General features: G+C 40.7%; 1 protein-coding gene across 1 annotated transcript; it reads right to left on the minus strand.

Moving 5' to 3' along the window:
- Nucleotides 1-559: 559 nt before the first annotated feature.
- spats2 (spermatogenesis associated serine rich 2) lies at nucleotides 560-24,403 on the minus strand. The gene is made up of 13 exons (XM_033629006.2): nucleotides 24,283-24,403; nucleotides 21,094-21,389; nucleotides 19,902-19,981; nucleotides 17,338-17,446; nucleotides 16,750-16,799; nucleotides 15,388-15,610; nucleotides 14,559-14,741; nucleotides 13,410-13,545; nucleotides 8,733-8,791; nucleotides 3,798-3,907; nucleotides 3,461-3,563; nucleotides 1,039-1,184; nucleotides 560-956 (listed from the first exon to the last, which is right to left on the minus strand). Exons 2-13 carry the CDS (start codon nucleotides 21,116-21,118, stop codon nucleotides 702-704), a joined length of 1,479 nt encoding a protein of 492 aa, XP_033484897.1. The 5' UTR covers nucleotides 21,119-21,389; nucleotides 24,283-24,403; the 3' UTR covers nucleotides 560-701.
- Between the last annotated feature and the right edge of the window lie 219 nt (nucleotides 24,404-24,622).

Here is a 24,622-nt window from a genome sequence, read left to right on the forward strand (position 1 = left end):
TCCTAGTGTTAACATGTTCCCTATGGTTTATAGCAGCCATATGAAAACCTCTGGATTACAGTTTGATATGTTTTTACCTTCATGTAAAGATTAACGATAGTCTGTAGTGTTGATTGCAAGTCTACTCTCCTGATGACAAGAATCTCTGTTACTGCTAGAACTACTTTTGCACTTTCACTACGCTTTCCATGGTGAAGGCATTGAAATGGTTCTGGGAGACGAGAACTAAAAAAACAAAAAAACATCTGAGGTGCACATCAGAGAGCTGACATAAGCCACAGCAAAAATAGAAATAGTACTAAGAGTTCAACTTCAATAGTGCACAAGTTGTTGCAGGAAATCATGTCGGTCTCTTGCAGACAGCTTAACTGCAAAAAATAATAGCAGGGACTGAGGAAAGCATAGCAATGAGATCTCTCGAAGGGGGCCTAAAGATAGAAGCTGTTACCTTAACAGGATGAGAGAAATGGAAAAGGAAGAGCGATTACAAAACAGTGAGAGCTTTTCAAGTTTGAAGGATGAATGGGTTGATGTGGACAGGTGGCACTACAGCTCAACTGACGGAAATATGTAAACTTGTATTCTATTCTTCATTGAGAGGAGTTAGTAGAGGGGAGGATGCGGAGGGGATAGGGAGGCTATGGGGGAGGGGAGTGCGAGGGTTAGGAGATGGGTTTTGATTGAGCACGGGATTTCCAATGTCAAGGGCAGTGCGTCCGAGGAAGCCTTTGGGGCAGCCCGTTATGAGAGGGTCGGTCTTGGTTGTAGGAGGACGTGGAGGAATGGTGGGGACCTCTCGAGCTGTGCGAGTGCTGTGAAGGACCAGAGGAGCCGCCGTCACTCTGGTAGCGGTGGTTAGCACGACCGGCGTTCCTGTCGTGGTAGGAACCGCCGTTATACCTCTGACCCGAGTGATACCCTTGTCCCTGGAAAGTGCGCCTGTTACCTTGGAAAATCTGAGAGGAGAATTAAAAGTCAGTGAATTATTTACACTGCTGAATTTAACATCTTTATGGTCTGAATGTTTCACCAGCTGACCTGTTTGTTTGGTGGAGGGCGGTTTTCACTGGGGGCGCTTTGGGTCTGGGGGGGAGGAGGAGTTTCCAGCAGGCTCGGGCTGGTGACAGAGGAGGATGTGGAGCTACAGCGGGACCGATTTGAATAGCCTGTACGTGGATGGTAAACTGGAAAAGAAACAACAAGGTAAACACCAACAGTACAACCTAGGACTGTCTCATGAACCACGGTCATTAAATTATCTGGCTAACTGCGCTGGGTAAAACCCAGAAAAGCTCTTTTTTAACCTGGTCTATATTTGGGATTTGAAGGGGTTCTGGGTTTTAAGGCCCAGATTTCACTGACAACTTTGAGAAATGTGGTGAGATCTTTGATCGTCAGTCAGAAACTGTTGTCTTAGATCATTCTGCCAATTTAGAGCCTGTATGAGAGGAGAGTAAAGGTGTATTCACACCAAATGCAAAGCAAATTTTGCCTGCAGCATGATTCCATAAAAAGTTACAGCAAAGATGCGGAGTGATGCAAATATGCATGCATGAGTTGAAATGTTTCCTGTATAAACAAATTTCTGCGACGCTGCGTCAGAAAGCCTATCAAGGTTGCGATCTGGTTGAGATTCTCCTGACATTACCGAAGAATCAGAAATAGGACAAGCTTATTTTTGCCGTCTGTGGGCACCTGGAGCTCAACGACTCAACATCAGCACTGTACAGAGACGAACAAAAAAGAAGAGAGCTTGGAGGTTTGTTGAGGGAAGACGTTGGATTACATGGTAAATTCTGAAATTATATATTTGTGACCCGAGTAAGCTGTTTTATTGAGTTGCCTCTTAGCAAAATGCTGAGTTATTTAAGCTGGGTTTTTATCACAAAAGGATGAAAAGGCAAAGATCGAAGTGGGGATGCGTTGCCGTGGAGAATATGAAAAATAACAGAGTATTCCCGTCTTGGTTCACTTTGCTTCAGAGCGCAGAGCGTCCATGTTCATATCACTTTAATCTGCTATCAATTATACTTTACTACGAACCAAGTTAGCACTGACGTTAGTATTAGCTGCCTTCCCCAGTGAAATATCACAACTTATAGCATAGCTATTGAGGGCAAACATTTGCGAGTATTGTAACGCTCCAGGGCCATACTTGATCGAGTAATGCAAGGTGAAAATTTGCTTTGTGAACACACCCTCAAGGTCTAGTGTGTAGGATTTAGTAGCATCTGAGGTTGCAGACTGTTACCACCTGAAACGTCTCCCATGTGCCAAGCATGTCGGAGAACTACGGTGGCTGATATGAAAACACCATTGGCCCTATATAGAGCCAGTGTTTGATTTAGGCCATTCTGGGCTACTGTAGAAACAACATGGCAGACTCCGTGGAAGAGGACCTGCTCCCTATGTAGATATAAACAGCTCATTTGAAGGTAATGAACACAACGATACTTATTTTTAGGTACCACACTTAACATATTCCATTCCTAAATCCTACACACTGGACCTTTAATAAAGGCTTGTGTGTCATGGGATGAACTACAATATTTGTTCTATGAATAAAGAGGGACTGGAGCACAAAGATTGATGAGCAGCCTTTAATAGCGGAATCAGAACTTTTTGCACTATAAAGGCTGCAAATTAATCAGTGTGCTCCAGTCCCATTTTTTCCCCTGTGAAGTTTGCTGTCCTCGATATGAGAAGCACCTGACGGAGCTGCATGCTGCTGGAAGAGAAGCTTTTTCCAAGTTATCACACACAGTCTTTAATTAGCCAAGCTGACCAGAGAACTTAATAATCGTTCTGTATGAGACAGATCTCTGCTTTAGTTCAGCAAAGTTGGGTGAATTCTGACTACATGAATAAATGAGTAGGTACTCTCCAGTAACAATATTGATTACCTGTCTGTTTTCAAAACCACACAATGCCAATGTGTTACTTTAGGACACGTTTCAATTTGTAAAATATGCAACCAGAGGGAGATCAATGAATCTGAAACACTGCTGAGAATATTAAAAATATTCCTGTTGACAATATCTAGTGTTGTGCCAATGCTTGACACATTATTAAATGAATTTAGTTACCAAAAATAAACACTAAACACTTAGGGTGCTAACAAAAAGTTTCTAAAGGAAAAAATGCTCCTTAGCTTTGTCCACTTCCTCTCTAAGTCATTTAAATTGGCACACACTGTGGCCTTATTTTGACATGTTATAATAACTAGCTCATTAGCCACTGTGAGTGTATTTCCAGTCTGCTGACAAACTGCTGTAACTGTGGACATGACCTTTTAAAACGCTGAAACTGAGCAGCAGAAATGCTTGCTGTGGCATTTTGTGATTTGTGGGGAGGGTGTTCTGTATCATTTAGGATTATTAAGATGTGGAGGGGAAATTATTTTCAGAAATTTTCACTCTGAACACAAATAAAAAGGAAGATTAAACAAATGATAAGGTACCTGATCCAAAGCCTGTGATGCTCGTCTTCAGCGGCTCAAGATCAAATGTAAATCTTACAGCTTTTCCGAGGTCCTCGTCATATTTACGCTCGCTCACAAAGTGCTGCAGGAAAAACAAAGACAACCGATAATAATCATCAGCAATCCAGCAGCTATGTTTTCTTTCAATTATTTCTGCTTGTGGTTTGTATTGATTAAGTCAACAACATCACTACAAATGAGCTTTTTAATTTGCTTTTTAATTGTGACTCAACAATTATTTAGTCGGCCATTGACTCAAACACTGTGACAAAGAGACAGACGAGGCCAAAGCGGAGCAGCAGTATCGTTGAAATACCTTTATGTCTGCACGCAGTTCAGTCAACTGCTCCTCAGACATGGACGCCGACTGGTCTGTCAGCCGTCTGAGCTCCTCCGCTCTCTTCTGCCGGGCGTCCAGATTCATCACTGAAACACAACAAATATGAAGATAAATATGAACAAAGGTGACACTGTCTTATGAAAACAGCAAGAAGACCTTTCATCTTTCTTGTGCATGGTGTCTCTGTTTCAGAGTGCAATAAAAGTTCTGATAGTTCGTGTCCCATGAAGAGTTAACTCTCTATGTAATGAATTATCTTCATGAATACGTCTTCCAGGGTTCCTGGATTGGTTAAGTTTTCTGACAACTGCATCAATGCATACATGTTCAGACAAGCTGATTATCTGACTACTTGTGATGGTATGTGAATATGTGACTCAAAGATACTGCCACATATTTTTCCAAACTAATCTGGTTGTGTATGTCCAGATTTGGTTCAGTTATAGGGCACTTGTTGGGGCAGAACTGTTCTGCGTAGGAGTGTTTGTTCAGTCACACGCCAGCATCAAGCTCGCTGTAGCCCGCACTCTCTCACACAGTGGTAAACATTTTGGCTGCCTGCTTCAAGTGCCATATAAAACACTCTTTGTATGATCATTTTAATTTCAGATATTCGGAATTTTACATTTTTAAAAACAGAATAGGGGCAATAGTCTGGAAACATACATGTTTTATACCCTTGTAAATACTTATGTAGCAATTACTAAAATTGCTAAAAATCAAATTTGATATTTTTCCATACTGCGTAGGAACACTGGTCTTCTACATGTCAACCAACAATAACAATTATTTTCATTACTGATTAATCTGCCAGCGATTTCCTTGATAAACTGTTCTGTCTATAAAATATAAGATAATGTCTTTCAGTTTCCTAAACCCTGAGGAGGTCATTTGTCCAGTCAATCTAAACCTGAAGATTTTCTCTTTACTGTCACATACAAGAAAATCAGCAAACTGCTGGAATTAGAGAATATTTGGTATTATGACAGAAAAATAACTTCAGTCATGCAAACAAAGAGTAAGAAGATAGACTGATTATCAAAAAAGCTGCAGATTATTATTATATAATTATTAGAATTATATAAAAGCTTTCTGTCTGTTTCTGTGCTGCTGAAACTTCCTCCAATCTCAGTAAGTTTCATTTTCCCCGTCAACACTCAGCTGTATTCTTTCAACATGACAGGTACAAAGTGCGGCTGACTCATCATCTAAAAGGTAAACAAAGGCAGAAGTTAAAGCCATTTTCACATCATGATACCGTGTACACGGCCATCAAATTTTAGGATCACCTGACACAAAAGCTTGATTGGGTTAGGCCTGACTGATCCATATAATTTAATGGTCTTTCATGCTTTTAGGCTGTTTAAAGTCCTCCTTCCAGAAAGATGATATTTTGTATGAAGAGTCTGTTTTGTACAAGGAGAACAAAATACTGTACAATAGTTCAACCAGACTGAAAACTGAGGGGGCAGACAGAGACAAAGATCCCTCTGAGCAAAAGTTCAATAAGAACAGAAGAAATCACCAGTGGCTGGTTAAAGAAACTGGAAGCTTAGCATCAAAATTTGGCAGATGTAAGTATGAACAGAATCCTGTTTCAGAATCAAGTGCACAATAAAGCCCATAACAAGATGGAATTATTAGGCAACATATAGCTTTGGCAAAACTAATCTTCAGAGGGTTAGCACTGTTGGAGCATCAGCTGAACACACTATGGCTTAATCACAGTTTAAACCTATTCAATCTAACCACTGAGTAGACCGCACAGGGCCCAAAGAAAAACAGCTTCCCGAAATATTTAGAGCCACATTAAAAGCCACGTAGGTTCAACAATGATTGAGGGTCACCAACGCTTTTCTTGACTGGCAAACAAGAATGTAATTAAACACTGTGGGGACATCAACTACATTCTTCTTTTGGGCGAAAAACTAAATGTCAAAAATACATTTGGTGTCTGAATTATACAGTGGGTTTTTTTTTTAAATCTAAAAATGACCAAAGTCATTTCTCCTGTCCTCTGTCCTGCTCCCTCTCTCTCTCCCTGTGATGTGATTCACTGCATGCAGGTAACATTAGTGCAGGTAGAGAGAGGAGGGGCTGTTTGTGTCAGCCAGCAGTTTGGTTTAAAATAATTTGCCCAATTTTAATATAAGTGGCAAACTAAGCTTAACAGTTAGCCTACACACAGACAGCTGACATGTTAGCTCATCTGTAACAATTCGCTATTAGCTGAACTAGCGTGCTGTCCTTGTGTAAAACAGAGTTTGCAGCAGTGGATGAAAGACTGGACAGAGCAGAATGAGATATTGTTGTTTAAATATTGTGCACTGATAAAGAATTGGCTTTGTGTAGCTGCCGTCAACTTGCATAATTCTCAAATTATCTTTAATTTTAATTATCTTATTCACTATCTTCACTCCGTGTCATGTGGGTGTGTGTGTGGTTGTGTGCAGGGCGTAAAATTAACACCCGCCAGTGACGGGTAAAAAAATGAGTTTGGCGTGTAAAACAAAAACACACACCCTCCAGTGGCCAATGGAAAATTTTGAATTGCATGTCTGGTTTTTTATGTGCTTCGATCATTTCTGCCACCTGTGTCAGACTATTTTGACCCTCACGACTTACTGTACGTGTGCCGGGAACGCATGACGCCAGCTACCGGAAATTGTTTCCCGGGCATTCTATGGTAACTTCTGAGCAAGATGTGGCGACACATTCCTGGCGTGAAGCCACCGCCAGAAAAGAGGAAAAACGAAGACGAACATGTTGGACTTGGACAAGAAGAACAGACAGACAGATGTCCCACATCGTTTTATTTAAAAATAGAAACTAGACGAGGCTGGCCAGCCGCGGTCATGGCTGACCTACGGCCCCCACACCAACACGATGAGCTGCAGTCTTTGCCGCAAGCACGCCAAAGAAACACAGAGGACAGGGTTGGATTTTCCTAAAGTTGGATTTTCATACTAAAAACGTATGGTAATTATTTTTAGTCAAACAAGGCATAGGCCCGTTTCCACTGAAGAAGTTCCTGGTACTATTTGGGGGGCAGGAACTACTACAGGAACGTCCTCTCGCTCGGCCCTCTCAACCGCCGTGTCTCCACTGAGAGAGCAGAGTAGGAGGAAGGTTCCTGTAAAGTAACGGGCTCTGGATGTGACGTAATCGTTGTACGACCATTTTGGCCGGGGGACGTAGGGACGCCATTAGCCGATAGCGGTGTCTGTAATAACTCACTAAATGGCCCGTGAAGAAAATATTTTTTCCAGCGGATGTCTTAGTTACAACATGATTGAGCTAAATGGAGTAGTTTCATGTTGTATCCGACGGGAGGCTTTTAACAGATGATGTCCTGATGTTAGCTTTGATGCTGCTGTTAGCTGATGCTTTCTAGACATCGTGATTTCCCATAACTGAATAAATACCACACATAAACACAAAACTGCTTTGCTAGCTCAATCATGTTGTAACTAAGATATCCGCTGGAAAGAATATTTTTTTCACGGGCCATTTATTGAGTTTTTTTTACATGGTGGCGAAAGCTATATGAACGAGCTAACCCTCATCTGCTGAGTTTTAAAAATGCCGGCTATTGTGTTGCTTTCTGTTGACATCACATCCCTCCTTGAGTATATCCAATCAGCACCAAGTAATCCCCAAGCCCCAGCCGGGAGTATTTCGGGGCCGTTCTGAGTACCTACCCCGAGGCAGGGACTTGTTTAGCCCCCGTAAAAGTTCCTGAATTCTGTCCTTCGGGGGTGGTTCGGCGGTGGAGACACGCACCAACGGCCCCGGCCCCGTAAAATTACCCCGAAGTTCCTGCGGTGGAAACGGACCTCATGATTTTTTTTCTTTTGGCTGGTGGCTTTTTGGAGGTCACTAGCCAATGGCAGATGAGGTAACAAGTTAATTTTACGCCCTGGTTGTGTGTTTATGCCCTGGCACAGAGCGCAGGTGAGAGGCTGCAGGGTGATAATGAATTAAACCAAAATGTTAAAAAAATACCAATAAAAGTACCAATACCGTCAGAGCTTATCAATACTACGGTCTTTGAAATTTTAGGGGGCTTAATTAATACCAGGTTTCATTACCCATCCCTTGTGATTTCTGTGTTGAGATTAATTGTCCCTCGGAGTGGACAGGAAAAAAACACATAATTAAATATCCTACTCAAAATCTTCTTTTTGCCAATTATTTTTAAGTGCACTCAGAGTAGAGATCCACCATCACAATATTTTTGTGTGTCTGAAACATAATTGGGCTCTCACAGGCTTAACTACACTGAGCACATCCTGTTTTAGTTTGTATTATTTAATGTTTGCCAGTTGTTTGTCAGATCTGTTTATCAGTCACATCTCTTCCTGCAGGAGATCAAAAAGTTACAAAGGGAAACCATCAGTTAAACAGAAGTCTAATACAGGAAGGAGATTAGCAGAAGGTAAGTTTTGAGAAAACCTGGCTTTTGTCATGTTGAAGAAATGCTCGAGTTTCTTTTGCTTTCCTCTCAATTCCCCAATCACCTTGCACAAAGACAGCATTGAGTCTCCCTTGACACCTGACACTATTCACTTTTTCCAGGCCTGGAACACACAACACTCTACACTGAGAGGACAGAATAACAGAGAATGGCCTACTTGTACAAATATGCAGTCTTGCTCTGTCATGTTACATACACACACACACGGTGGTATGCTCTAGGTATATCTGGACCCTGAGGGCGCCACTGCAGTTTTGAAGAAACTGGGACACAACAACCTCTTTTGCTACCTCTCCGGAAGTGATTTAGGTCAGATTCTCCAGGCCCTTGAGTCAGGTGATCATTATATGTGAAGAATACCAACAGCTCCCGGGTGGTAAGTGACAAGCAGGTTTTTGGTAAAAAAAAAAATTTAAAAAAAATACAGTACTTACTGGACTCTGCTTTCACTTTGTCCATTTCTCCCAGTAGAGTCACTTCTCTGTCCATTAAACTGTAAAAAAAAAAAGAGGAGTAGGAGGAGGAGGGGTCATTTGTCTTTACTCACTTCGAGATAAGAAGAAATATCGCGGGCGCTGACTTTGCACTGAGATTACGATGCAATTCCAATAACACTAAACAAAGATGCAGCTCCACACTGGGATCAGGTAAACAGCTGCGTTGCTGAATGACAATGCAAAACAGCAAGTGCAGTATAAGTCAGTAGTTAAGCATTAATACATAACAGCAGGTCCTATACTGTGTAATACTAGCAGTTAAACACACTGCAGCTCTCCCTCGTGCTGTAGATTAATACAGGGGCTATTTTCAAAAGATAAATCATGACCATGAGTGTGTTATTGTTATTATACCACAGTTTAATTTCTCAGCAGCTACTAAGACACAAATGTGAAAGGTAAAATATTGCTTGTTTTACGAGTGGGCTCATTTTATTTTGTGGTAGCTTTTAAGCCCCCCTCCAACATATGCCATTTTTATGATATTTCATATTTTTTCGAGTCATTTCCTGACAATGTTGATTAGCCACGCTGTTGGCTAAATATTCTTTGACAAAAATCTTAATTATGTGCTCAAATAGGGCTGTCCCAAACAGCGTTTTATTGGGCTTCAAATTTTAAGCTATAATTACCCCTGAATACTTGAAGCTTCGACGGGAAGCATCAGCACCTGGGGGTACTAATCACATATATTCATACAGAATAATCAACCGTTAATTAGAACGCTCTCTGATAGAGGCAGCTGTGGACTAACACCCAGGGAGAGTCTGAGTGAGATGGAGGCAACTACTTGGAGGATTAAATTAGCATTAAATGGAGACATGTCAGAGTGAGGGGGCTGCCTATGAACAGGCGCCCTGGGCAGTTGGAAGTTCGGTGCCTTGTTTAAGGGCACCTCAGCAGTGCCTAGGAGGTGAATTGGCACCTCTCCAGCTACCAGTCCACACTCCACATTAGGTCCAAAAGGGACTTGGACCGATGAGCCTCCAGTTCCCAAGCCAAGTCCCTATGGACTGAGCTACTGCCACCTCCAACTTAAAACAATACTAGTGTGGGCAAATTTGTTGCTGACCAATTGGTTTTTATGTAGTTAGCAGGTATTAGCTCTTAAAGCTCACTTGGCTTGTTTCCTATATTACGTGAATGTGGCTGTCATCCTGAACGTCTGTTCAATTCTCAAACTCTATATGTAGAAGAGGAAGGAATAGTCAGATGTTTGTACTGAACAGCCAAATCCAATCCTCAACTGACATAAACAGTGGACCTCTGCAACATGTCTATCCTCAGTGCAGCGGCAGCCAAACGGCGCCTTGCCTCTAAAACAACTGGCAGCTGCAGCAGGAAGAGACAGTAAAGAAGAGGGCGAGTCGAAGTGTTGTCTTGTCTGATAAACAGTAAAATCATCATCTTAAGTGCCATATCACTGTTAACCAAGCTACTGTAGCTGCAATCTTGTTACCATGGTAATGGATTATGTCCAACTTCTTACCACACCTCCAGTCTCTGTTTGAGAAACAAAGTTAAACAGGAAGTAACACTGCCTGGGGGGATCTTTAAGGCCTCAGGATACTTAAAACAAAGTGTTTGTTGGATCATCTACAACCACCTTTTTGGACAGCAAAAAAGGATTTGACTCTATTTGACATTTTTATAATTTTCCAAAAAGACAGTCTGAGAGTCGCACCTCGTTATGCAGCCATTGGCCAGGTGTGCAGAGTTGAAACGGAAAGCAGGTTTTGACCCTCTCCCTCAGGCTGTTTTTTTCCCCTCACTCTTTACACAAGGACATCTGTCCCTTCTTATGTACAAACAAGTGTAACACCACAAATCCCTTCAAGGAAGAGACTGTCTGAAAATGCGTGCCATTATCCTAATTCTTAAGACTTCACAGCAGTGTAATGCAGTCAGAAGGAGGCTATGACATAGTACTGGATACTGGTGTCCCAAGATGGCACCCATTTTATCCCAATAAAGACTGGTTACTCTGCACCAAAGATTTTTTTTTAGGTTTCTTCAGATGACTATGTTTTTTGGCCTATCAAAATTTTAAATTTAATGGATCAAATTCTGATAATACAAAAGGTAATTTCGAGGTGTTTGAGTCTCAGAAAAATAGAAAAAACTTCTTCTCCATTTTGCAATGTTTATGCATTGAGGTTAAAAAAGCATTTCTGGAAAAGTGTGTCTAACATAATCCTTCTACTACCTGAGGCCACCACACCAAAAATCACCTCACAGCTCAGTGTTGTTCTTCAGGGCTTGGTAAACACTTTGGACCGTTGGACGACACAGTATTTGACCTAGTTCAAGCATGCCAAGCCCTTAACAGTCATGATCTCTCTCTGATGCCTCTGGAAAGTGGACATCATACAGGTAACTAGACTGTATGTTTGACAGCTGGTAGGTGTAGCTGGCATTAATTTGGCTACACCCATGACAAACAGATCATTCATTAAATATTATCTGTGGCTGACTTCCGATTACTCAGATGCTCAAGGCTGATAATGATATGATCTATTTTTTCCCTGAAGAAATTCCAATGATAGTTTGTGTATCTTGGCAGGTGGCTGTCTGTAGGTTACAGTTTTCAGAGCTGAAGAGTTCTACCATCCTCACACAGCACATTTAAATCATTGTTTTCCTTCGTCTGCCTTTCTAAAAAGCTAAAACGTGACACACAGGAGTTTTCTGAGTATCTACTTCTGTACCGAGTGGTTAAAAAATGAGCACCTTGCAATTTACTGAAGATAAAGAAAAGATTCTTTTATCAGTATTCAACAACAATGTGAGTCTCAGCCACAGAAGTGTTGTCAGAGCCTCGCGGGAGCTAAAGGTGTTTAACACTTACAGAACAATCAGTATTTTATCTCTGTTAAAGTGATACAGTGCTCAACTGTTGCAAGCCAGCACAGTCGTGGAGGGGAGCTCAGAGTGGAGCTAAGTGGAGATCCCGTTCAGCTTATCGACAGGAAACCACAGTGTCATGTTTCAGCTTTTAGGGAGAGATCAATGACAGATCTCTCTGTGAGAAATAAAACACAGACTAATAATACTATAGTTAATTAAATATATGTATTTGGAGAATGCATACAGTGCAGACACTCCCCTCGAGCTTGTGTTTTTCTAAATCAGATGCAAGAAGTTAAAAGGATAGTTTGGATCTTCTGAAGAGGGGTTGCATGAGGTACTTTTCAATAGTCAGTGTATTACGCAGAGGACGTCAGTTGGCACAACCTCAGTTTGGAGAAGCAGGCAGGAGTACACAGACACGGTAGTTAAGCAATGTACTGCTGTAGACCAGGGCGGCAACAAGAATATTTTCACTGCTTTACCTTGCGATGTTAAATTACTGTTCTTCTCAATAGAATCTGGCTTTGAAAAGAGCAATATAACAGCTTCAGTTGCCCGTCGGAAATAACTGTCTGATGTCAAGGTAAAGCAGTGAAAATATTCTAAATATAGCAAACACTTATTTCTATTTTTAGTGGGACTTTTTTGAAGCGGCTAAAATGTGTTTTGCTTCTAACCCAGTCCACAGCAGTACATTGCTTAGCTTGCATGTCAGTACTCCTGCCTGCTTCTCCAAACTGGAGGTGTGCTGACTGACGTGCTGTGTGTAATGCACCGACTACGGAGAAATACCTCATACAACCCCACTTCAAAAGATCTGAACTATCCCTTAAAGGTTTGGAGTCAAATATGCCAATCTATGATCTTCTACAATTAATTAGCTGGAGAGTGACTGAACTCCTGCTGGAGTCGTCAGCAATTCTGAAATTCTCACAAGACCCATAAATAAAGTGATCTCATCCTGCTGACTTATCAGGGCCTGCATTGATTATTACTGCTAAGAGGAAAACCTGGATTTTCTCTTGCAGATGTGAATGGAGCAACCCTGTCCCTTGAACTGTGCTTGTTTATGAGTATTAGTAATCTATACAGCAAGCGACTACTTAAACTAATAAAATGACTCACAAAATTATTCCAGTATAGCTTTAGTTTGAAGAACTGCGACACTCTAGTTAGTCTAAATATTTGACTTGTCACATCAGAGGCTCTGTTAAAGCTACCAGAGGTTCACCATATAGGACAGTCTGTCTCCTATTATGCAAATCTCTGTCCCAGTGTCATCAAGCAGGACAAAGGTAAGACAAATGCCCTTTGACACACTGATGGTACTGGAAAACCTGTACACACCCACAGCGCTCTAGTAAACAAGAAATATGACCTAAAGAAAAAATATCATGAAACACAAATATCCCTTTTCGACCAAATAGCTCCTGGAACTTAAGACCTGCAGGGACTAAACTCAGGAACCGGATGTCACTTTCGAACATTACTGTTTGCGTTTCCTGTAATCAAAGCCCTGCAAACCCAGCCCCTTAAGTTCCTGAACCAGTACTACCACTGGGGTATGAACATTTTTTTAGCATCTTGAAGTATGACACGGGAACTTCATTCAGACTCTGACTTCCTCAAAAGGTTATTGTGGTGGCAACACCCTACAAGCATTCTGTTACACCTCCCTTTTCAACATGCTCAGATATTTAAGTCATCTTATGATTCAGCTGTAGCCAAGACCAGAGGCAAACTTTAAAAAGAAAGTGTTCTCACCAGCTTTGGAGCTCAGCAAATGTCTGCTTCATCCTCTTGATTGAGGAGTCCATCTCCTCCTTGACCACCATCCTGTAGCGAGTCAGCGAGGCGGTGCATCTCTGCAGGTCCTTCACAGAGCGGTCAATGTTGGAAGCTGATGGGCAGACATTAAACTTGACTTAGGCACATGTTGAAGAAGAAGGTCTACCACGGGATGGGCCGGTGTAAAAATGTTCAAACTGGTTTGACATTAAGCCACTGGACCGGACAGGTATACTGGATGTTCTTAGGTGTTGCATTTGACTCAGCAGCTAGTTCAGGGTGCAACATAATGACACTGTGTCCTAACTGCAAATGAGTATTGGACTATTGTGGTGCATCATGTAACATCGGCGCTCTCTGTCACACTGAATCTGTTAAATATGCACCTCTATAAAAACATGTAATGTTACTTAAAATAGTTTTTTTATTGTTATATTTACTGGAAAGTAGGCCGTTATAGGTAACTCCTCATTTCAGCTTCTTGAGTCAGCTGTTCCTTGTCCATCGTGGTGCTTTTAAAGCGAGCAACAGGAATAAATAGAAACAGGGCATCCGACAAAAGTTTAGCTTTTGTCAGCTTCAAATCCAAAATGTTGCCATATTGCCGCAGGATTCGTTTTTTGAGAGACTAACTCTGCCTTGTCTCCTCTCGTCATCCCCCAAAACACATGAACTTTCTAGTAAACAAACGCAACGTGTGCCGTTTGTAGCCTCTCCCATGTGATCACCTTCACGTTGCCTGTGCTCAGCTCACAGCCTGTCAGACACTGGTGGCCCTGTTAATTCGTTTATGATATAATATGTATATCACATCGTCACACTGCTTGTTACTAACGCAATACAACAAGTTTGATTCAGCGCCATGTTACTTCGGCACAGGTTGCTGATGTAGGCTGCTTTTTAATTTGCCAGAATGTGTGATATGTTGATTTGCTTGAAATCAAACTGGTTTGTGTGGACCGGCAAAACCAGAAATTGACCCAACCCTAAGTGCTACCATATTTTGTCTCAAATTAAGTTTTACCTGTGCCTTTGCGACAGATCATGCTTCATTATTAATCAGTGTATTCTAATGAAACTGCTGAACAAGATAATTTGGGTTACAAGAGGTACAAAGTGTCTTACCCATCTTCTTGGCTCCTGACGATCCTTGCTCGTCAGTGGTGGGTGGTAATGAGGTGGAAGTGGGTGGATGTGAATTTGAGCCCGGCCTGTGTCGGTTCTTGTTGCCTCTGGGACCCTGGTGATTCCTCCCTCCTTGTTGTAGGGGAGGACTTGGAGCGCTACCTTGACTTTCTGCTTCTGCACCTGCGAGAAGACAGATGACTTTGAAACAAATAAAGTAAGTAGTTTCCAAACTAACTTTCCCCCAAAAACTGCTTAAAATAGAGATGAGCCAAATTAGTCCACAAGTTGGTCAGCAGCAGAGTATTAGGACATTTCTCTAAAGATTTTCCAAGAGCAAAATAAGTCATCAAAAATGTTTTCTGACAATTAAAAAAAGAGAAAATGGTGAGATTTGATATGATGCCTAAAAATATATTTGACAACAGATTCTGAATGTATGCAGTTACACAGGTCTCACTGAAAAACATTTGATTCTTATTATAATTGACGCCCCCTCAAACTGCTAGATGAGGCCATCTGTTCTGCTGTTTGTGGGCAAGTTTCATTCATTAAAAATGTTACCTAAGAGTGAAAGCACTAATTTCAACAGATGAGACCTTCAAGTCCTGCTGTTGGAAATCAGCACATGGAAACGTAACAGATGCAGTACTGTCATTATTCATATTAGGAGACCCAAAACAATTAGAAAATACTACTACAGCTGTCAATGATGTGTCATCAGAGAAGCAACGTACTCTGACACAAATAAAGAAGAAGTAAAAGTCTGGTTTGTAGTTAAAATGGTCCCTGACTCAGCCCTTTCTTCAACTGTCAAAGCTGTGATTACCGGTGGTTTCGGATGTAGCAGGTTCTGAGTCCAGCTCGGCTGCATCCAGGGAGGCGGAGTCCAACTGCTCACTCAGAGAATCAAGTGACTCTCCATCCATTACTGATCCGTTGGCATGAAAGCCGTTCACCTCATCCTTGCCCTCCTCAGGTGAGGCGGCCTCAGGTGGAGCAGGCTCTGCTGAAGCCTCTGGCTGAGGCTTGGGCTTCTTTTTCTTCTTGGGCTGGACATGGAGAGATCAGTGTCAAACCTCTTTGTTCAAATTTTCTTTGTTCATTACCTTTATCCTAATCAGTACAGTGACAAGAACAATGTCAGTGCACACTGGGAAAGAAAAGATTTAAGCATAAGCTATTGGTTGTTGACAATGTTCACATCTTTAAACTTCACTATTTGAATGAGCCGAGACTAAAAACTAGATTAAACATGTTTGATTTTTTTGGAACGTCAAGAGGAGGAAAACACCGACTTTAGATAGCTCGGATTGACTTTTGTGACCACCTCACACCAAACGATCAAGATTTCGGTAGTGTGCACCATTATTTTTGTTATGACACTGAAAGTTTGCAACAGTGAAATCACTTGACAAGTTGTTTGGTGTAAGGCCAGCATAGTTAAAATGAAAGGAGTCTCTGTCTGTCTTTTGATTTTCTCAAACAACGTTCATCCGATCGACTTCACACTTGGCGGGTGTTTTGCAGAGGAAGCGAGGAAGGGCAGCGTCGAGTGTGAGCTCTTGAGATCTACGAGACATATTTATCACTGGTGCATTATGTACACACTGTGTAGTGTATTGAGAGGGGACCCCTTTTAACTTATACACCACCAAATGGCATGCTGGGTACGTAACACTCCGTTGTTAGCTACAGTACATTTAACAACTTATGAAAGAGAAACCAGAGAGACCGGAGATGTTACATTGTAGGAAACTCAAACTGTTCAAGCATCAGCTATGCAACTTTTGGAATGAAAGCTTTTGTTCCCAGAAATAGCCGAGCTTTAAAATATCTGTGAGACCTTTTGCACCAGAATGACGTGTATAGTCTAGCAATGCTGGGGGGACGCAACTACGTCATGGCAGGTGTTTTGTTGAAGACCTAAGAAAGCACAGTGACAAGTGTGAAGTTGTTTGGATGAGCTGTTCTCGTGAGAGTTGCAAGCAGCAACACCTGACGCTGAGCAGTCGGCCTGTTCTAGAGAGCCATGTTTTGTACGTGCAAGGCACGTTTTGTTTACAAAACACCTTGGACATCTGATATTAAGAAATACAGGAATTATTTTTAAATACTTCATAACAAGGGCTGACATGATTATGCTTACTCAACACAGAGACATTCAATATGCAGGCTTTCAGGTTCTTACCTTCTTTTTGCCGGTGACATTCCACTCCTTCAGGATCTCAACTGCACTGCCTGAGGCATAAAGCAAACAATAATGCCGAAGGTACACAGTAACACATGACTCACTTAAAACCTTGTCGTACCCATCTCAATATCTAAATGCCCTAAGGTGTTGTTTAGATGCGGCTTAATAAAGAACAAAGCAGTGTGATGTACGTGGGAAAACCTTCTTGTTCTATAATTAAACCTGCAAAACTAAGAGGCATGCAAATGACGCTTGCGCCTCTGAATGCAAAGCATGGCATGCATGAAAAAAATCTTTTCTCAAGGTCACGCTAAGCACAAGCAAAGTGGACAACTTACAAGGTCTGAGTTAAGTGCAGGAAACAAACAAGGTAGTGTTGGGAATGTGTGTATAATTAAAGGGGCATCTTCAGGGTGTTTGTAGAAGTAGGCAGATAAGGTGCATCACATGATACTAACAAATATTTTATAATATTAAAAAAAAAGCAATACTACTTCCTTCTACGGGAAGCAGTATTTGTAAATCAGGAAGCTTTGAGGGCCAATAATTTCACACTGTTGTGGTCAAACAGTGACGTCTCCATACCTTCTAAGAAAGCTTGAACGGCCTTATCAACACAGTTCTCAAAATGCTGCAAAACCAGTACAATCTCATTGTTACTTTTGTTTGGGACGACGGCCCTGACGGCACTGATCTGCAAAAAACAAACAAAAAAAGAGCACAGAGTGTGAGAGAAACAGGTTTTGGTATCAAATAACAATCAAAGTAATTCAACATGTACTGCAAATTCACAATGGAAGGTGTTTTAAAGGGACAGCTCTCTCCAAAAACAAAAACACATATTTTTTCCTCATACCTGTGGTGCTATATTTCAGTCTAGATTGTTTTGGTGTATCTTTCAAATCAAATCAAATCAACTTTATTTATATGGCACTTTTCATACAACAGTAACACAAAGTGCCTCACAGAGGTTAAAAACAACAAAGATCCAAACAGAAAACTAAAAGAAAAGAGAAAACCCAACCCTCCCACCCAACAAAAAGCTATTTAGCTCATAAAAGTGAGTTAGTAGCTAGGTAAGAATGGTCTAAAACAGAGACATAAAATGCATCAAAACTAAAACCTATAGGCTAACTAAAATAACAAAAGATAAAGGTTAAATGAGATAAGAACGTAAAAAGAGGAAGGGTAAGAATATAAAAAATAAATAAAAAAAATAGATAATAGATGGATAAATCTGTTATAAGAGAAATTTAAAATAGATAAAGAGATCAGTTAAAAGCCTGATTAAAAAGATGAAGATGTATCTTTGTGTAATGCACAGTTCCTTCTGAGCAGTGATACGGTTGGTGGATGTTGTTTGTTAAAAAGAAAATAGTTCGTACATGAAACTGCTCACATCAAGTTCTGTGGATTATGCTGAGTAACCAGGTCGTGAATTCTGGAAAGAGACATTGCTGTTGAGTTTTTTTAAAAATTTATTTTTTGGGCACTTTGAGCACCACAAGCTGAGTGACATCTAGTTCCATTATATTGAAGAGAAGGCAGACATCTCTACAGCTGATAGCGTCACAACTTGGCAACTCGCACCAACAAAATCTAGACTGATAAACAGCACTACAGGGGACCGAGAACCCTTTGAGGAACTCAGTGACTGAATGTGGTTCCCGTATGATTAAAAAAAATAGTACCTACTTCACTGGTGCTACTTTCTAATTGCTCAGGGAAGGATTTGAGGGTGAACTGTCCCTTTAACATATAAATAACATTTGGCTTTAAGGCAAAACCTTGTACTTTTGCTCTTATTAGTATGTTTTTAAATACAGTGTTATTAATGTGTCTGTTTGTAGTCTAAACAAAGCAGCCGCACCAATGCAAATATTGACAATTACAATTATTTATTAATTTTTTTTGCACAAAAGGAACAGAAATATTTGTTTGCAGGTTATCAGCTCTTATTCTTAACTACTACTTAGGTTAAATGTTACTCAAATACCCTTTTCCGACCAAACTTAGCATTCGTATGTGGGTTATTTAAACACGGGAAAACCCAATACAAATAGATGATAGCCTCCTTTCCCATAGTCAGCAGATGAGAGCTGTGTGAACGGCTTTACAGTAGACGAGTGTGCCTTTCTGTATGGACTTTTTTTTAAACTGGTCCTTCAAGTTCATCGTCAAGGAAGGGCCGGAAATCAGGTTTGTAAACAGTAACGCAGCATGGAGCCCAGTGATAATACTACAGTGGTTATTTCTTTTTAACATCTCTTACTTATTCAGTCTCTCTCTCAAAATTGGTGCCAACGAATGTGGAGCAATGTTCGAGCGCTGCCTGGGCGAAACCTGTCACTGCATTGTGCTGGGTAAAGGGCTAATATTAGTGCATCCACAAGGGTGTTGTATTTCCATCCTTGCCGATGGATGCCGATTGGAGCTGGAGCCGATTAATACCCGTGACTACTGCAGAGTCATTCAACTCCTGCGTGAATGCCCACTGTAACCTTTTCCATTAAATAAAAATGCCTGTTGTTAGCAGGCATTAGTGGGTTTTGGAGCAGTGGGAAAGGGGCTAAAATGTTCTTTAAAGCATTGAAACCCCACAAAAAAAATTAAAATTACAAACCCAAACCTTCCATGAAATCATTACGACACCAGTGTGCTGCCCCATTTTCCTCAAGTAGTTCCATTATAGATTAACAGCTTTAAAGAGGACAAGGCTCGTCCAGAGATTATATAATGATACACTTCAAGCAAAGTCATTTTTTCAAGGGATTACAGGTGTTGAACATCTGAATAACTGTTTCAGACACTGATAAATTAGCTCCTATTGAGACAAGACTGCCTCTAAAACACTGCATTTTTCCTTTTGCAATACTATTACTGTTGTTCACGCTCTGACAACTTGCCCTCTCGTGTTTGCTGTTGCCAAAGCTGCTGTGCAGAGCCCACAACTAATGAAACTGAATGTCAAGGCTTAGGAGCGAATCCACCAACACGGAGTGGAAATGTTTAACTTCAGGAGCAGATTAGAAGCCCTTGGTTTAAAAAAAAAAAAAAAAGAAAAAAAGAAGTGATTTAATGTTTCAAATTTAACCCTTTACTAAAAAACCTGCAGGCTCTCTGTGCCGGTAATGTGCAGTGTGTATTACCTTCTCCTTCATCCTCTCAGCTGTTCCTCCCTGGGACATGGCCATTTTTGAGCGAGTATCAAACACCACCCCTGACGTATCTGGAAAAATATAACAAAGAAAAAACCCTCCACTGTCTGTTCGGCCTGGAATTGTATTTGCAAACCACAGTAGAACGTCATTTGCAAGGCAAAACAACCATCAGACGTATTCTCAGAGATTCCCTGGGAAGAGTTGGCAGCTAAGTTTTTAAATACCAATCATTTTACAAAGGCAGATTTGTACTTGTAAGGCCATTTGCTCTGTTTAAAATAAAAACCCATTTTTATCTCCATGAATAAATCAAAGAAACCTATTAACACATTCTCACCTAATCAAATATGCTGGTAAATAAATCAGATTTGTTTACTGAAGGCATCATTTGTATAAAATTCGACCCACAAAGAGAAAATGTCGACGTCAGCATCACTGCACATTGTACTGTGGAGGTGGAAGGACGTTTTATTTAGGCGTTAAAGCACACCCACTTCAGTTACCAGCATAACCAGTGAGCACTTGTGAAAATGAAAAGAAACTCATCACATCTGTGCCTGAGCAGTCTTGAATCTGCATCTGATTTAAATGACTAATAACCACTGAAGGCTTTCAAAAACATTTTTCAAGAGGAACAAACTCAAGGAGGGATTCTGTCATCAGACGCAGAATGAAACCGGCTGAGTAAAGGTAAAAATGTTTTTTGTTTTCAATGGGAGGTCTGATGACATTTCTTTTTAAAACTGATAAAAAAAAGCCTGCAGCTGAGTATAAAGAGTCAGGATCCAAAGTTAATCTGTGGCCATTTAAAGACAAGACAGGGAAAAAATGCTGGCAAAGCGTTCTTGAGAAAATGCCTTGTAAAAGTTGTTTTCCTCATGCACAAAAGTAGGTTAATGTCACTTTAAATGTCCACAGCCTTTCCCTAATGACTATTCAGAATTACTCAAAGTACTGTGGTCTGTGAAGACATTATAATTCTAACTTATTTTACACACATTTATTTAGTAATGTATCTTCCAACTATGATCTCCCTGCAACTTAACCTTCTTCAATTACATACTGTAGCCATTGAAACACAAATGACATACTGTGTGTTTGATTGTACACTAAATTTATACAATAAAATATGTTTCATTGTGCTAATTTCTTTCAAAGCATTAATAAAGTGCGCACATACCCTTCTGGCTGTTTTTCTTCGCCATGTTGTCACACAGAAGTATTCAGGAAACGTTTGGTCGTGTACTTCCTCAAGACTCAAATAACGCTTCAAATATGTTTATGGTGTTCAAACACAGGTTCCAAGAGTGGTCACTTTCACTTTGAGTTTTTCTTGTTAAAGAAGATGCCAACCAGGCTCACAAATTGGCAGGAGGGCTGGAAGAAGGAGGTTCAGATCAGGCCTCAGTTCAGGCCTCCACCGTTTAGGCAAAGATTCAGGTTTTCCTCTCGTTTCTCCACCAAGCTGATCCAAATCTGTGGGGGGAGAGGAGAGAGAAAAAGTTTTAAAATGGTTCTGTGCCATGGAGTTGAATGCAGGAAAGTACCAAATCAAAGTTACTGTAGCCATGATGTATGAAGCAGAAATGCAGAGATACCAAATCTCCACTTTTGTAACATCTGAATATGAATGCAAATGAAATCCATTTCCTCTGGCTATGAAATATGAATGAAAAACAGACTTCAGTAAGTTATTGTCTGTCTGGCAGAGCATTCTCGAGAAAAATCTGCACTTAATATTGTCCTTGGCAGAAACACTGCATTTAGTTAAGGGGAGAAAGTTAGTAGGACTAGAGAGAATCACATCTTTGAGGGGTATTTCCTTTTTTCTCAGCTCTCTGCTGGAGTAGTGGGTGATGATGTTGTAAGGGCTACACAGAATATTTACCATGCCTTCACAGTCTGGGTCCTCTGAATGGGCTGATGGTCACTGTAAATCAAAGGATTTGACATGGTGACAAATGTTTTTTAATAGGCATGATCAAGAGGAATGTTTCCTACAGCCAAACTCATAACCGATGGCACAAATAGTTTTTGATGATGGGCCTTTGGAAACTGTTTTGCATTGCAATGTGCTTTTAATTTTCAGCACTCTTTTTGTTACAGTGACTGGAGCTGCAAATTCAAATGAAACTGAGAAAGATGACTGAGAGTCACACTGCTGAGTCTTGAAACAAAAGTCTGCAAATTATTGTACAAGCAGAGAAATACTGAGGTTAAAGATGCATCACAATAAAAGACAAATGTTGCCATTTCTGCACTTAACACAGCAGGAAAAGGGACACGTGGAAGTCTTGGTTTGTCTTGGAATTGATGCCATCACCATGCTGAATAATCATTACTGCCTCAAAATCTCTTGCTGACTGATGCAATATCAGAGTCTGCTTCAATTATGTCCCCTCTAGTCTTAAAAGTGCATCAACCAGACCTCCAGCATTCTGGATTCATTTTATGGGCCAGCTGTTTCCCAACTTTTAGGTTTCCCTTTCTGACTCTGGTTATCCAGAAAGGGAAACTTACAAGCTGTACAAACCCACACCCTGTTGATTAGGACTTGGCATGCCACACAGTCCTGGTTCCACCACACCTCTACAGACGTCAGACGACACATAAGCACAGTCAACAAGTGACACTGCAGTGGCCACTCATGCACAACACTAGGATGCATGATGTTTATCAAGAGGGATGGTGCTTGAGTCTTCGAGAGAGAGAGCGAAAGCCAGGTGCACTTGTGATGTAACTCAGAAGAAGTGCTAACTCAGCACTTAAATAACACTGGTGACTGAAAAGTTTGAATCAAATGAGTTGATAAGATTTAAAAGAAGGTGGACATGTGACACATGCAAGTGGAAACCCAGAGGAACTCCTGTCACGTAACACAGAGTCAATCTCAGGCGAGGCTGCAGTAGCATATTTTTCATCACCACAGCCAAATAATTTCTCCTCCTGACAAACTGGGAGCAACCAGGTGTCTTTGCAGTTAAACATGGAGCAGTTCTCAATCCAGGGTAGAAACCTATGCAATATCCTTAATTAAAACAGGTAACATTAAATAGTAGCAAGCTAATCAGATAAGAGATCCCTGTCTTCACATGCCAGTGGTTTAACCCTCATCTTAAAATTATCATTATCAAAATCTGATTTACTGCCAGGTGAGTTTTCACATACAAGGAATTTGCTTTGGCATTTGGTGCATGGATAAGAAACATCAATAAAAATAAGAAATAAAATAAACATTTTTATAAATACTATTAAAAATACATATACTGTAACTGTATTAGGCAGGTATTAGGCCAGGCAGGAATTTTCAAAATTATATTCTAGGGGATGTGCAAAGATTCACTGTATTAAGAATAAGAAAAATATGCAATTATATATTCTCCTAAAATAAGATAAGGTTGAACTTCGTGTATCCTGGGGGAAACTGGGATGCAGCTGTTGCAAAACAGAGTTAGGTAACTGCAGATAGGAAGTGTCCAATGCATAAGGAGTGAAATGACAGAGCAGAAAAAGCAAATGTATAGCAAAAATAACCTAAAATAAAACTGGATGACAGTAAGGTTCAAAATATAGCAACAAGAACAACAAAAAAAGGTGACACTAAGGTGCAAATAGGTGCAAACCAATGCATACAATGACACAAACAGGTCACCAGTATGACTGATAAATATAGTATGGTTGCTTATTAATTCATATCTAATCAGGTCTGTGCAATCTGGCTTGCTGACTGAGTCAAATTAGCCTCCTGATTTTTTGCAAGATAGCTGAAAAACATATCCAGATGTCCAGAGTTTCCTACAATCTCAGGAAAAATAAATACCTTAGCTCAACGACTAACGTTAACCATCAATAGCTAACTTCGTGTTAATGTTAGCTGCCTAACCCTGTTTAATTCCCTATGAGACGTGGCTGTTTTAAATGTCAGCTAATCCACATTTTGCTAACTCTGTGCTGGTTTCTTCTGACACACAACAGGGTCTCTCCGTTCAGTGTTTCTCATCTAACATATTTGGCTGAAGTCCGGAGGTTACGTTAACGTTAGCTTGCTAACATTACCTAACGCTGTGTGGTTAGCTTTGCGGGGCTCTGCGTTACTGACCGCAATTTATTAGCAATTAACGCCACATTAACAAAACTACACCGGCAATGTCTGAATGCAGCATCAAGTATAGACGCCTTCTTTATGGACGGAGCTTTGAATGCAGCCTTAGCTAGCATGCAGCTAGCAGACTGCTTTTATTATTCAATGCTGTAAAGCTAGCCGCCTCTTAGCTACACAACTTAAACAGCTAAGCTACCATTAAAGCGTTAGTTATTATGTTAGTTATGAGCTCAATGCGTTAGCAGATAAACGTTATTTGATACGTACTTGGTGTTGGCAAGAAAACTGAGCAGTAGATTCTGGAAACGGGTTACCGCAGCTTCCACCGCCAGCCGTCTTTAATGCCAAGTAGTCTGCTGTGGGCAATTTTGATCGACCAGACTCCTTCGGGGTTGCCAGGTTGGAGTCCAAGAACCTCCCTTTTAATACAAGCAGTTCTGCAGACGCAAAGAAAAGGTTTCCAGACGCTACTTAAAGGCTTGGGAACCACGTGGACAATTTATACAGTGGTGGAAAAAGTATTCAGATCTTTTATTCAAGTAAAGCAGTGTAGAAATACTTGGTTACAAGTAAAAGTACTGCATCTTAAATGTCACTCAAGGGAGTG

This window comes from Epinephelus lanceolatus, chromosome 8 (assembly GCF_041903045.1).
Source record: "Epinephelus lanceolatus isolate andai-2023 chromosome 8, ASM4190304v1, whole genome shotgun sequence".
NCBI lineage: Eukaryota > Metazoa > Chordata > Actinopteri > Perciformes > Serranidae > Epinephelus > Epinephelus lanceolatus.

What these genes read in the sequence shown, in the direction of transcription:
- spats2 (XM_033629006.2), bottom strand. Translation starts at nt 21,118, where the DNA reads ATGGCGAAGAAAAACAGCCAGAAGG. An exon ending in TGCTACATCCGAAACCACCG is followed by an intron (nt 14,742 to 15,387) that starts GTAATCACAGCT and finishes GTCTTCTCGCAG; the next exon opens with GTGCAGAAGCAGAAAGTCAA. An exon ending in TTTGCTGAGCTCCAAAGCTG is followed by an intron (nt 8,792 to 13,409) that starts GTGAGAACACTT and finishes TTTTTTTTACAG; the next exon opens with TTTAATGGACAGAGAAGTGA.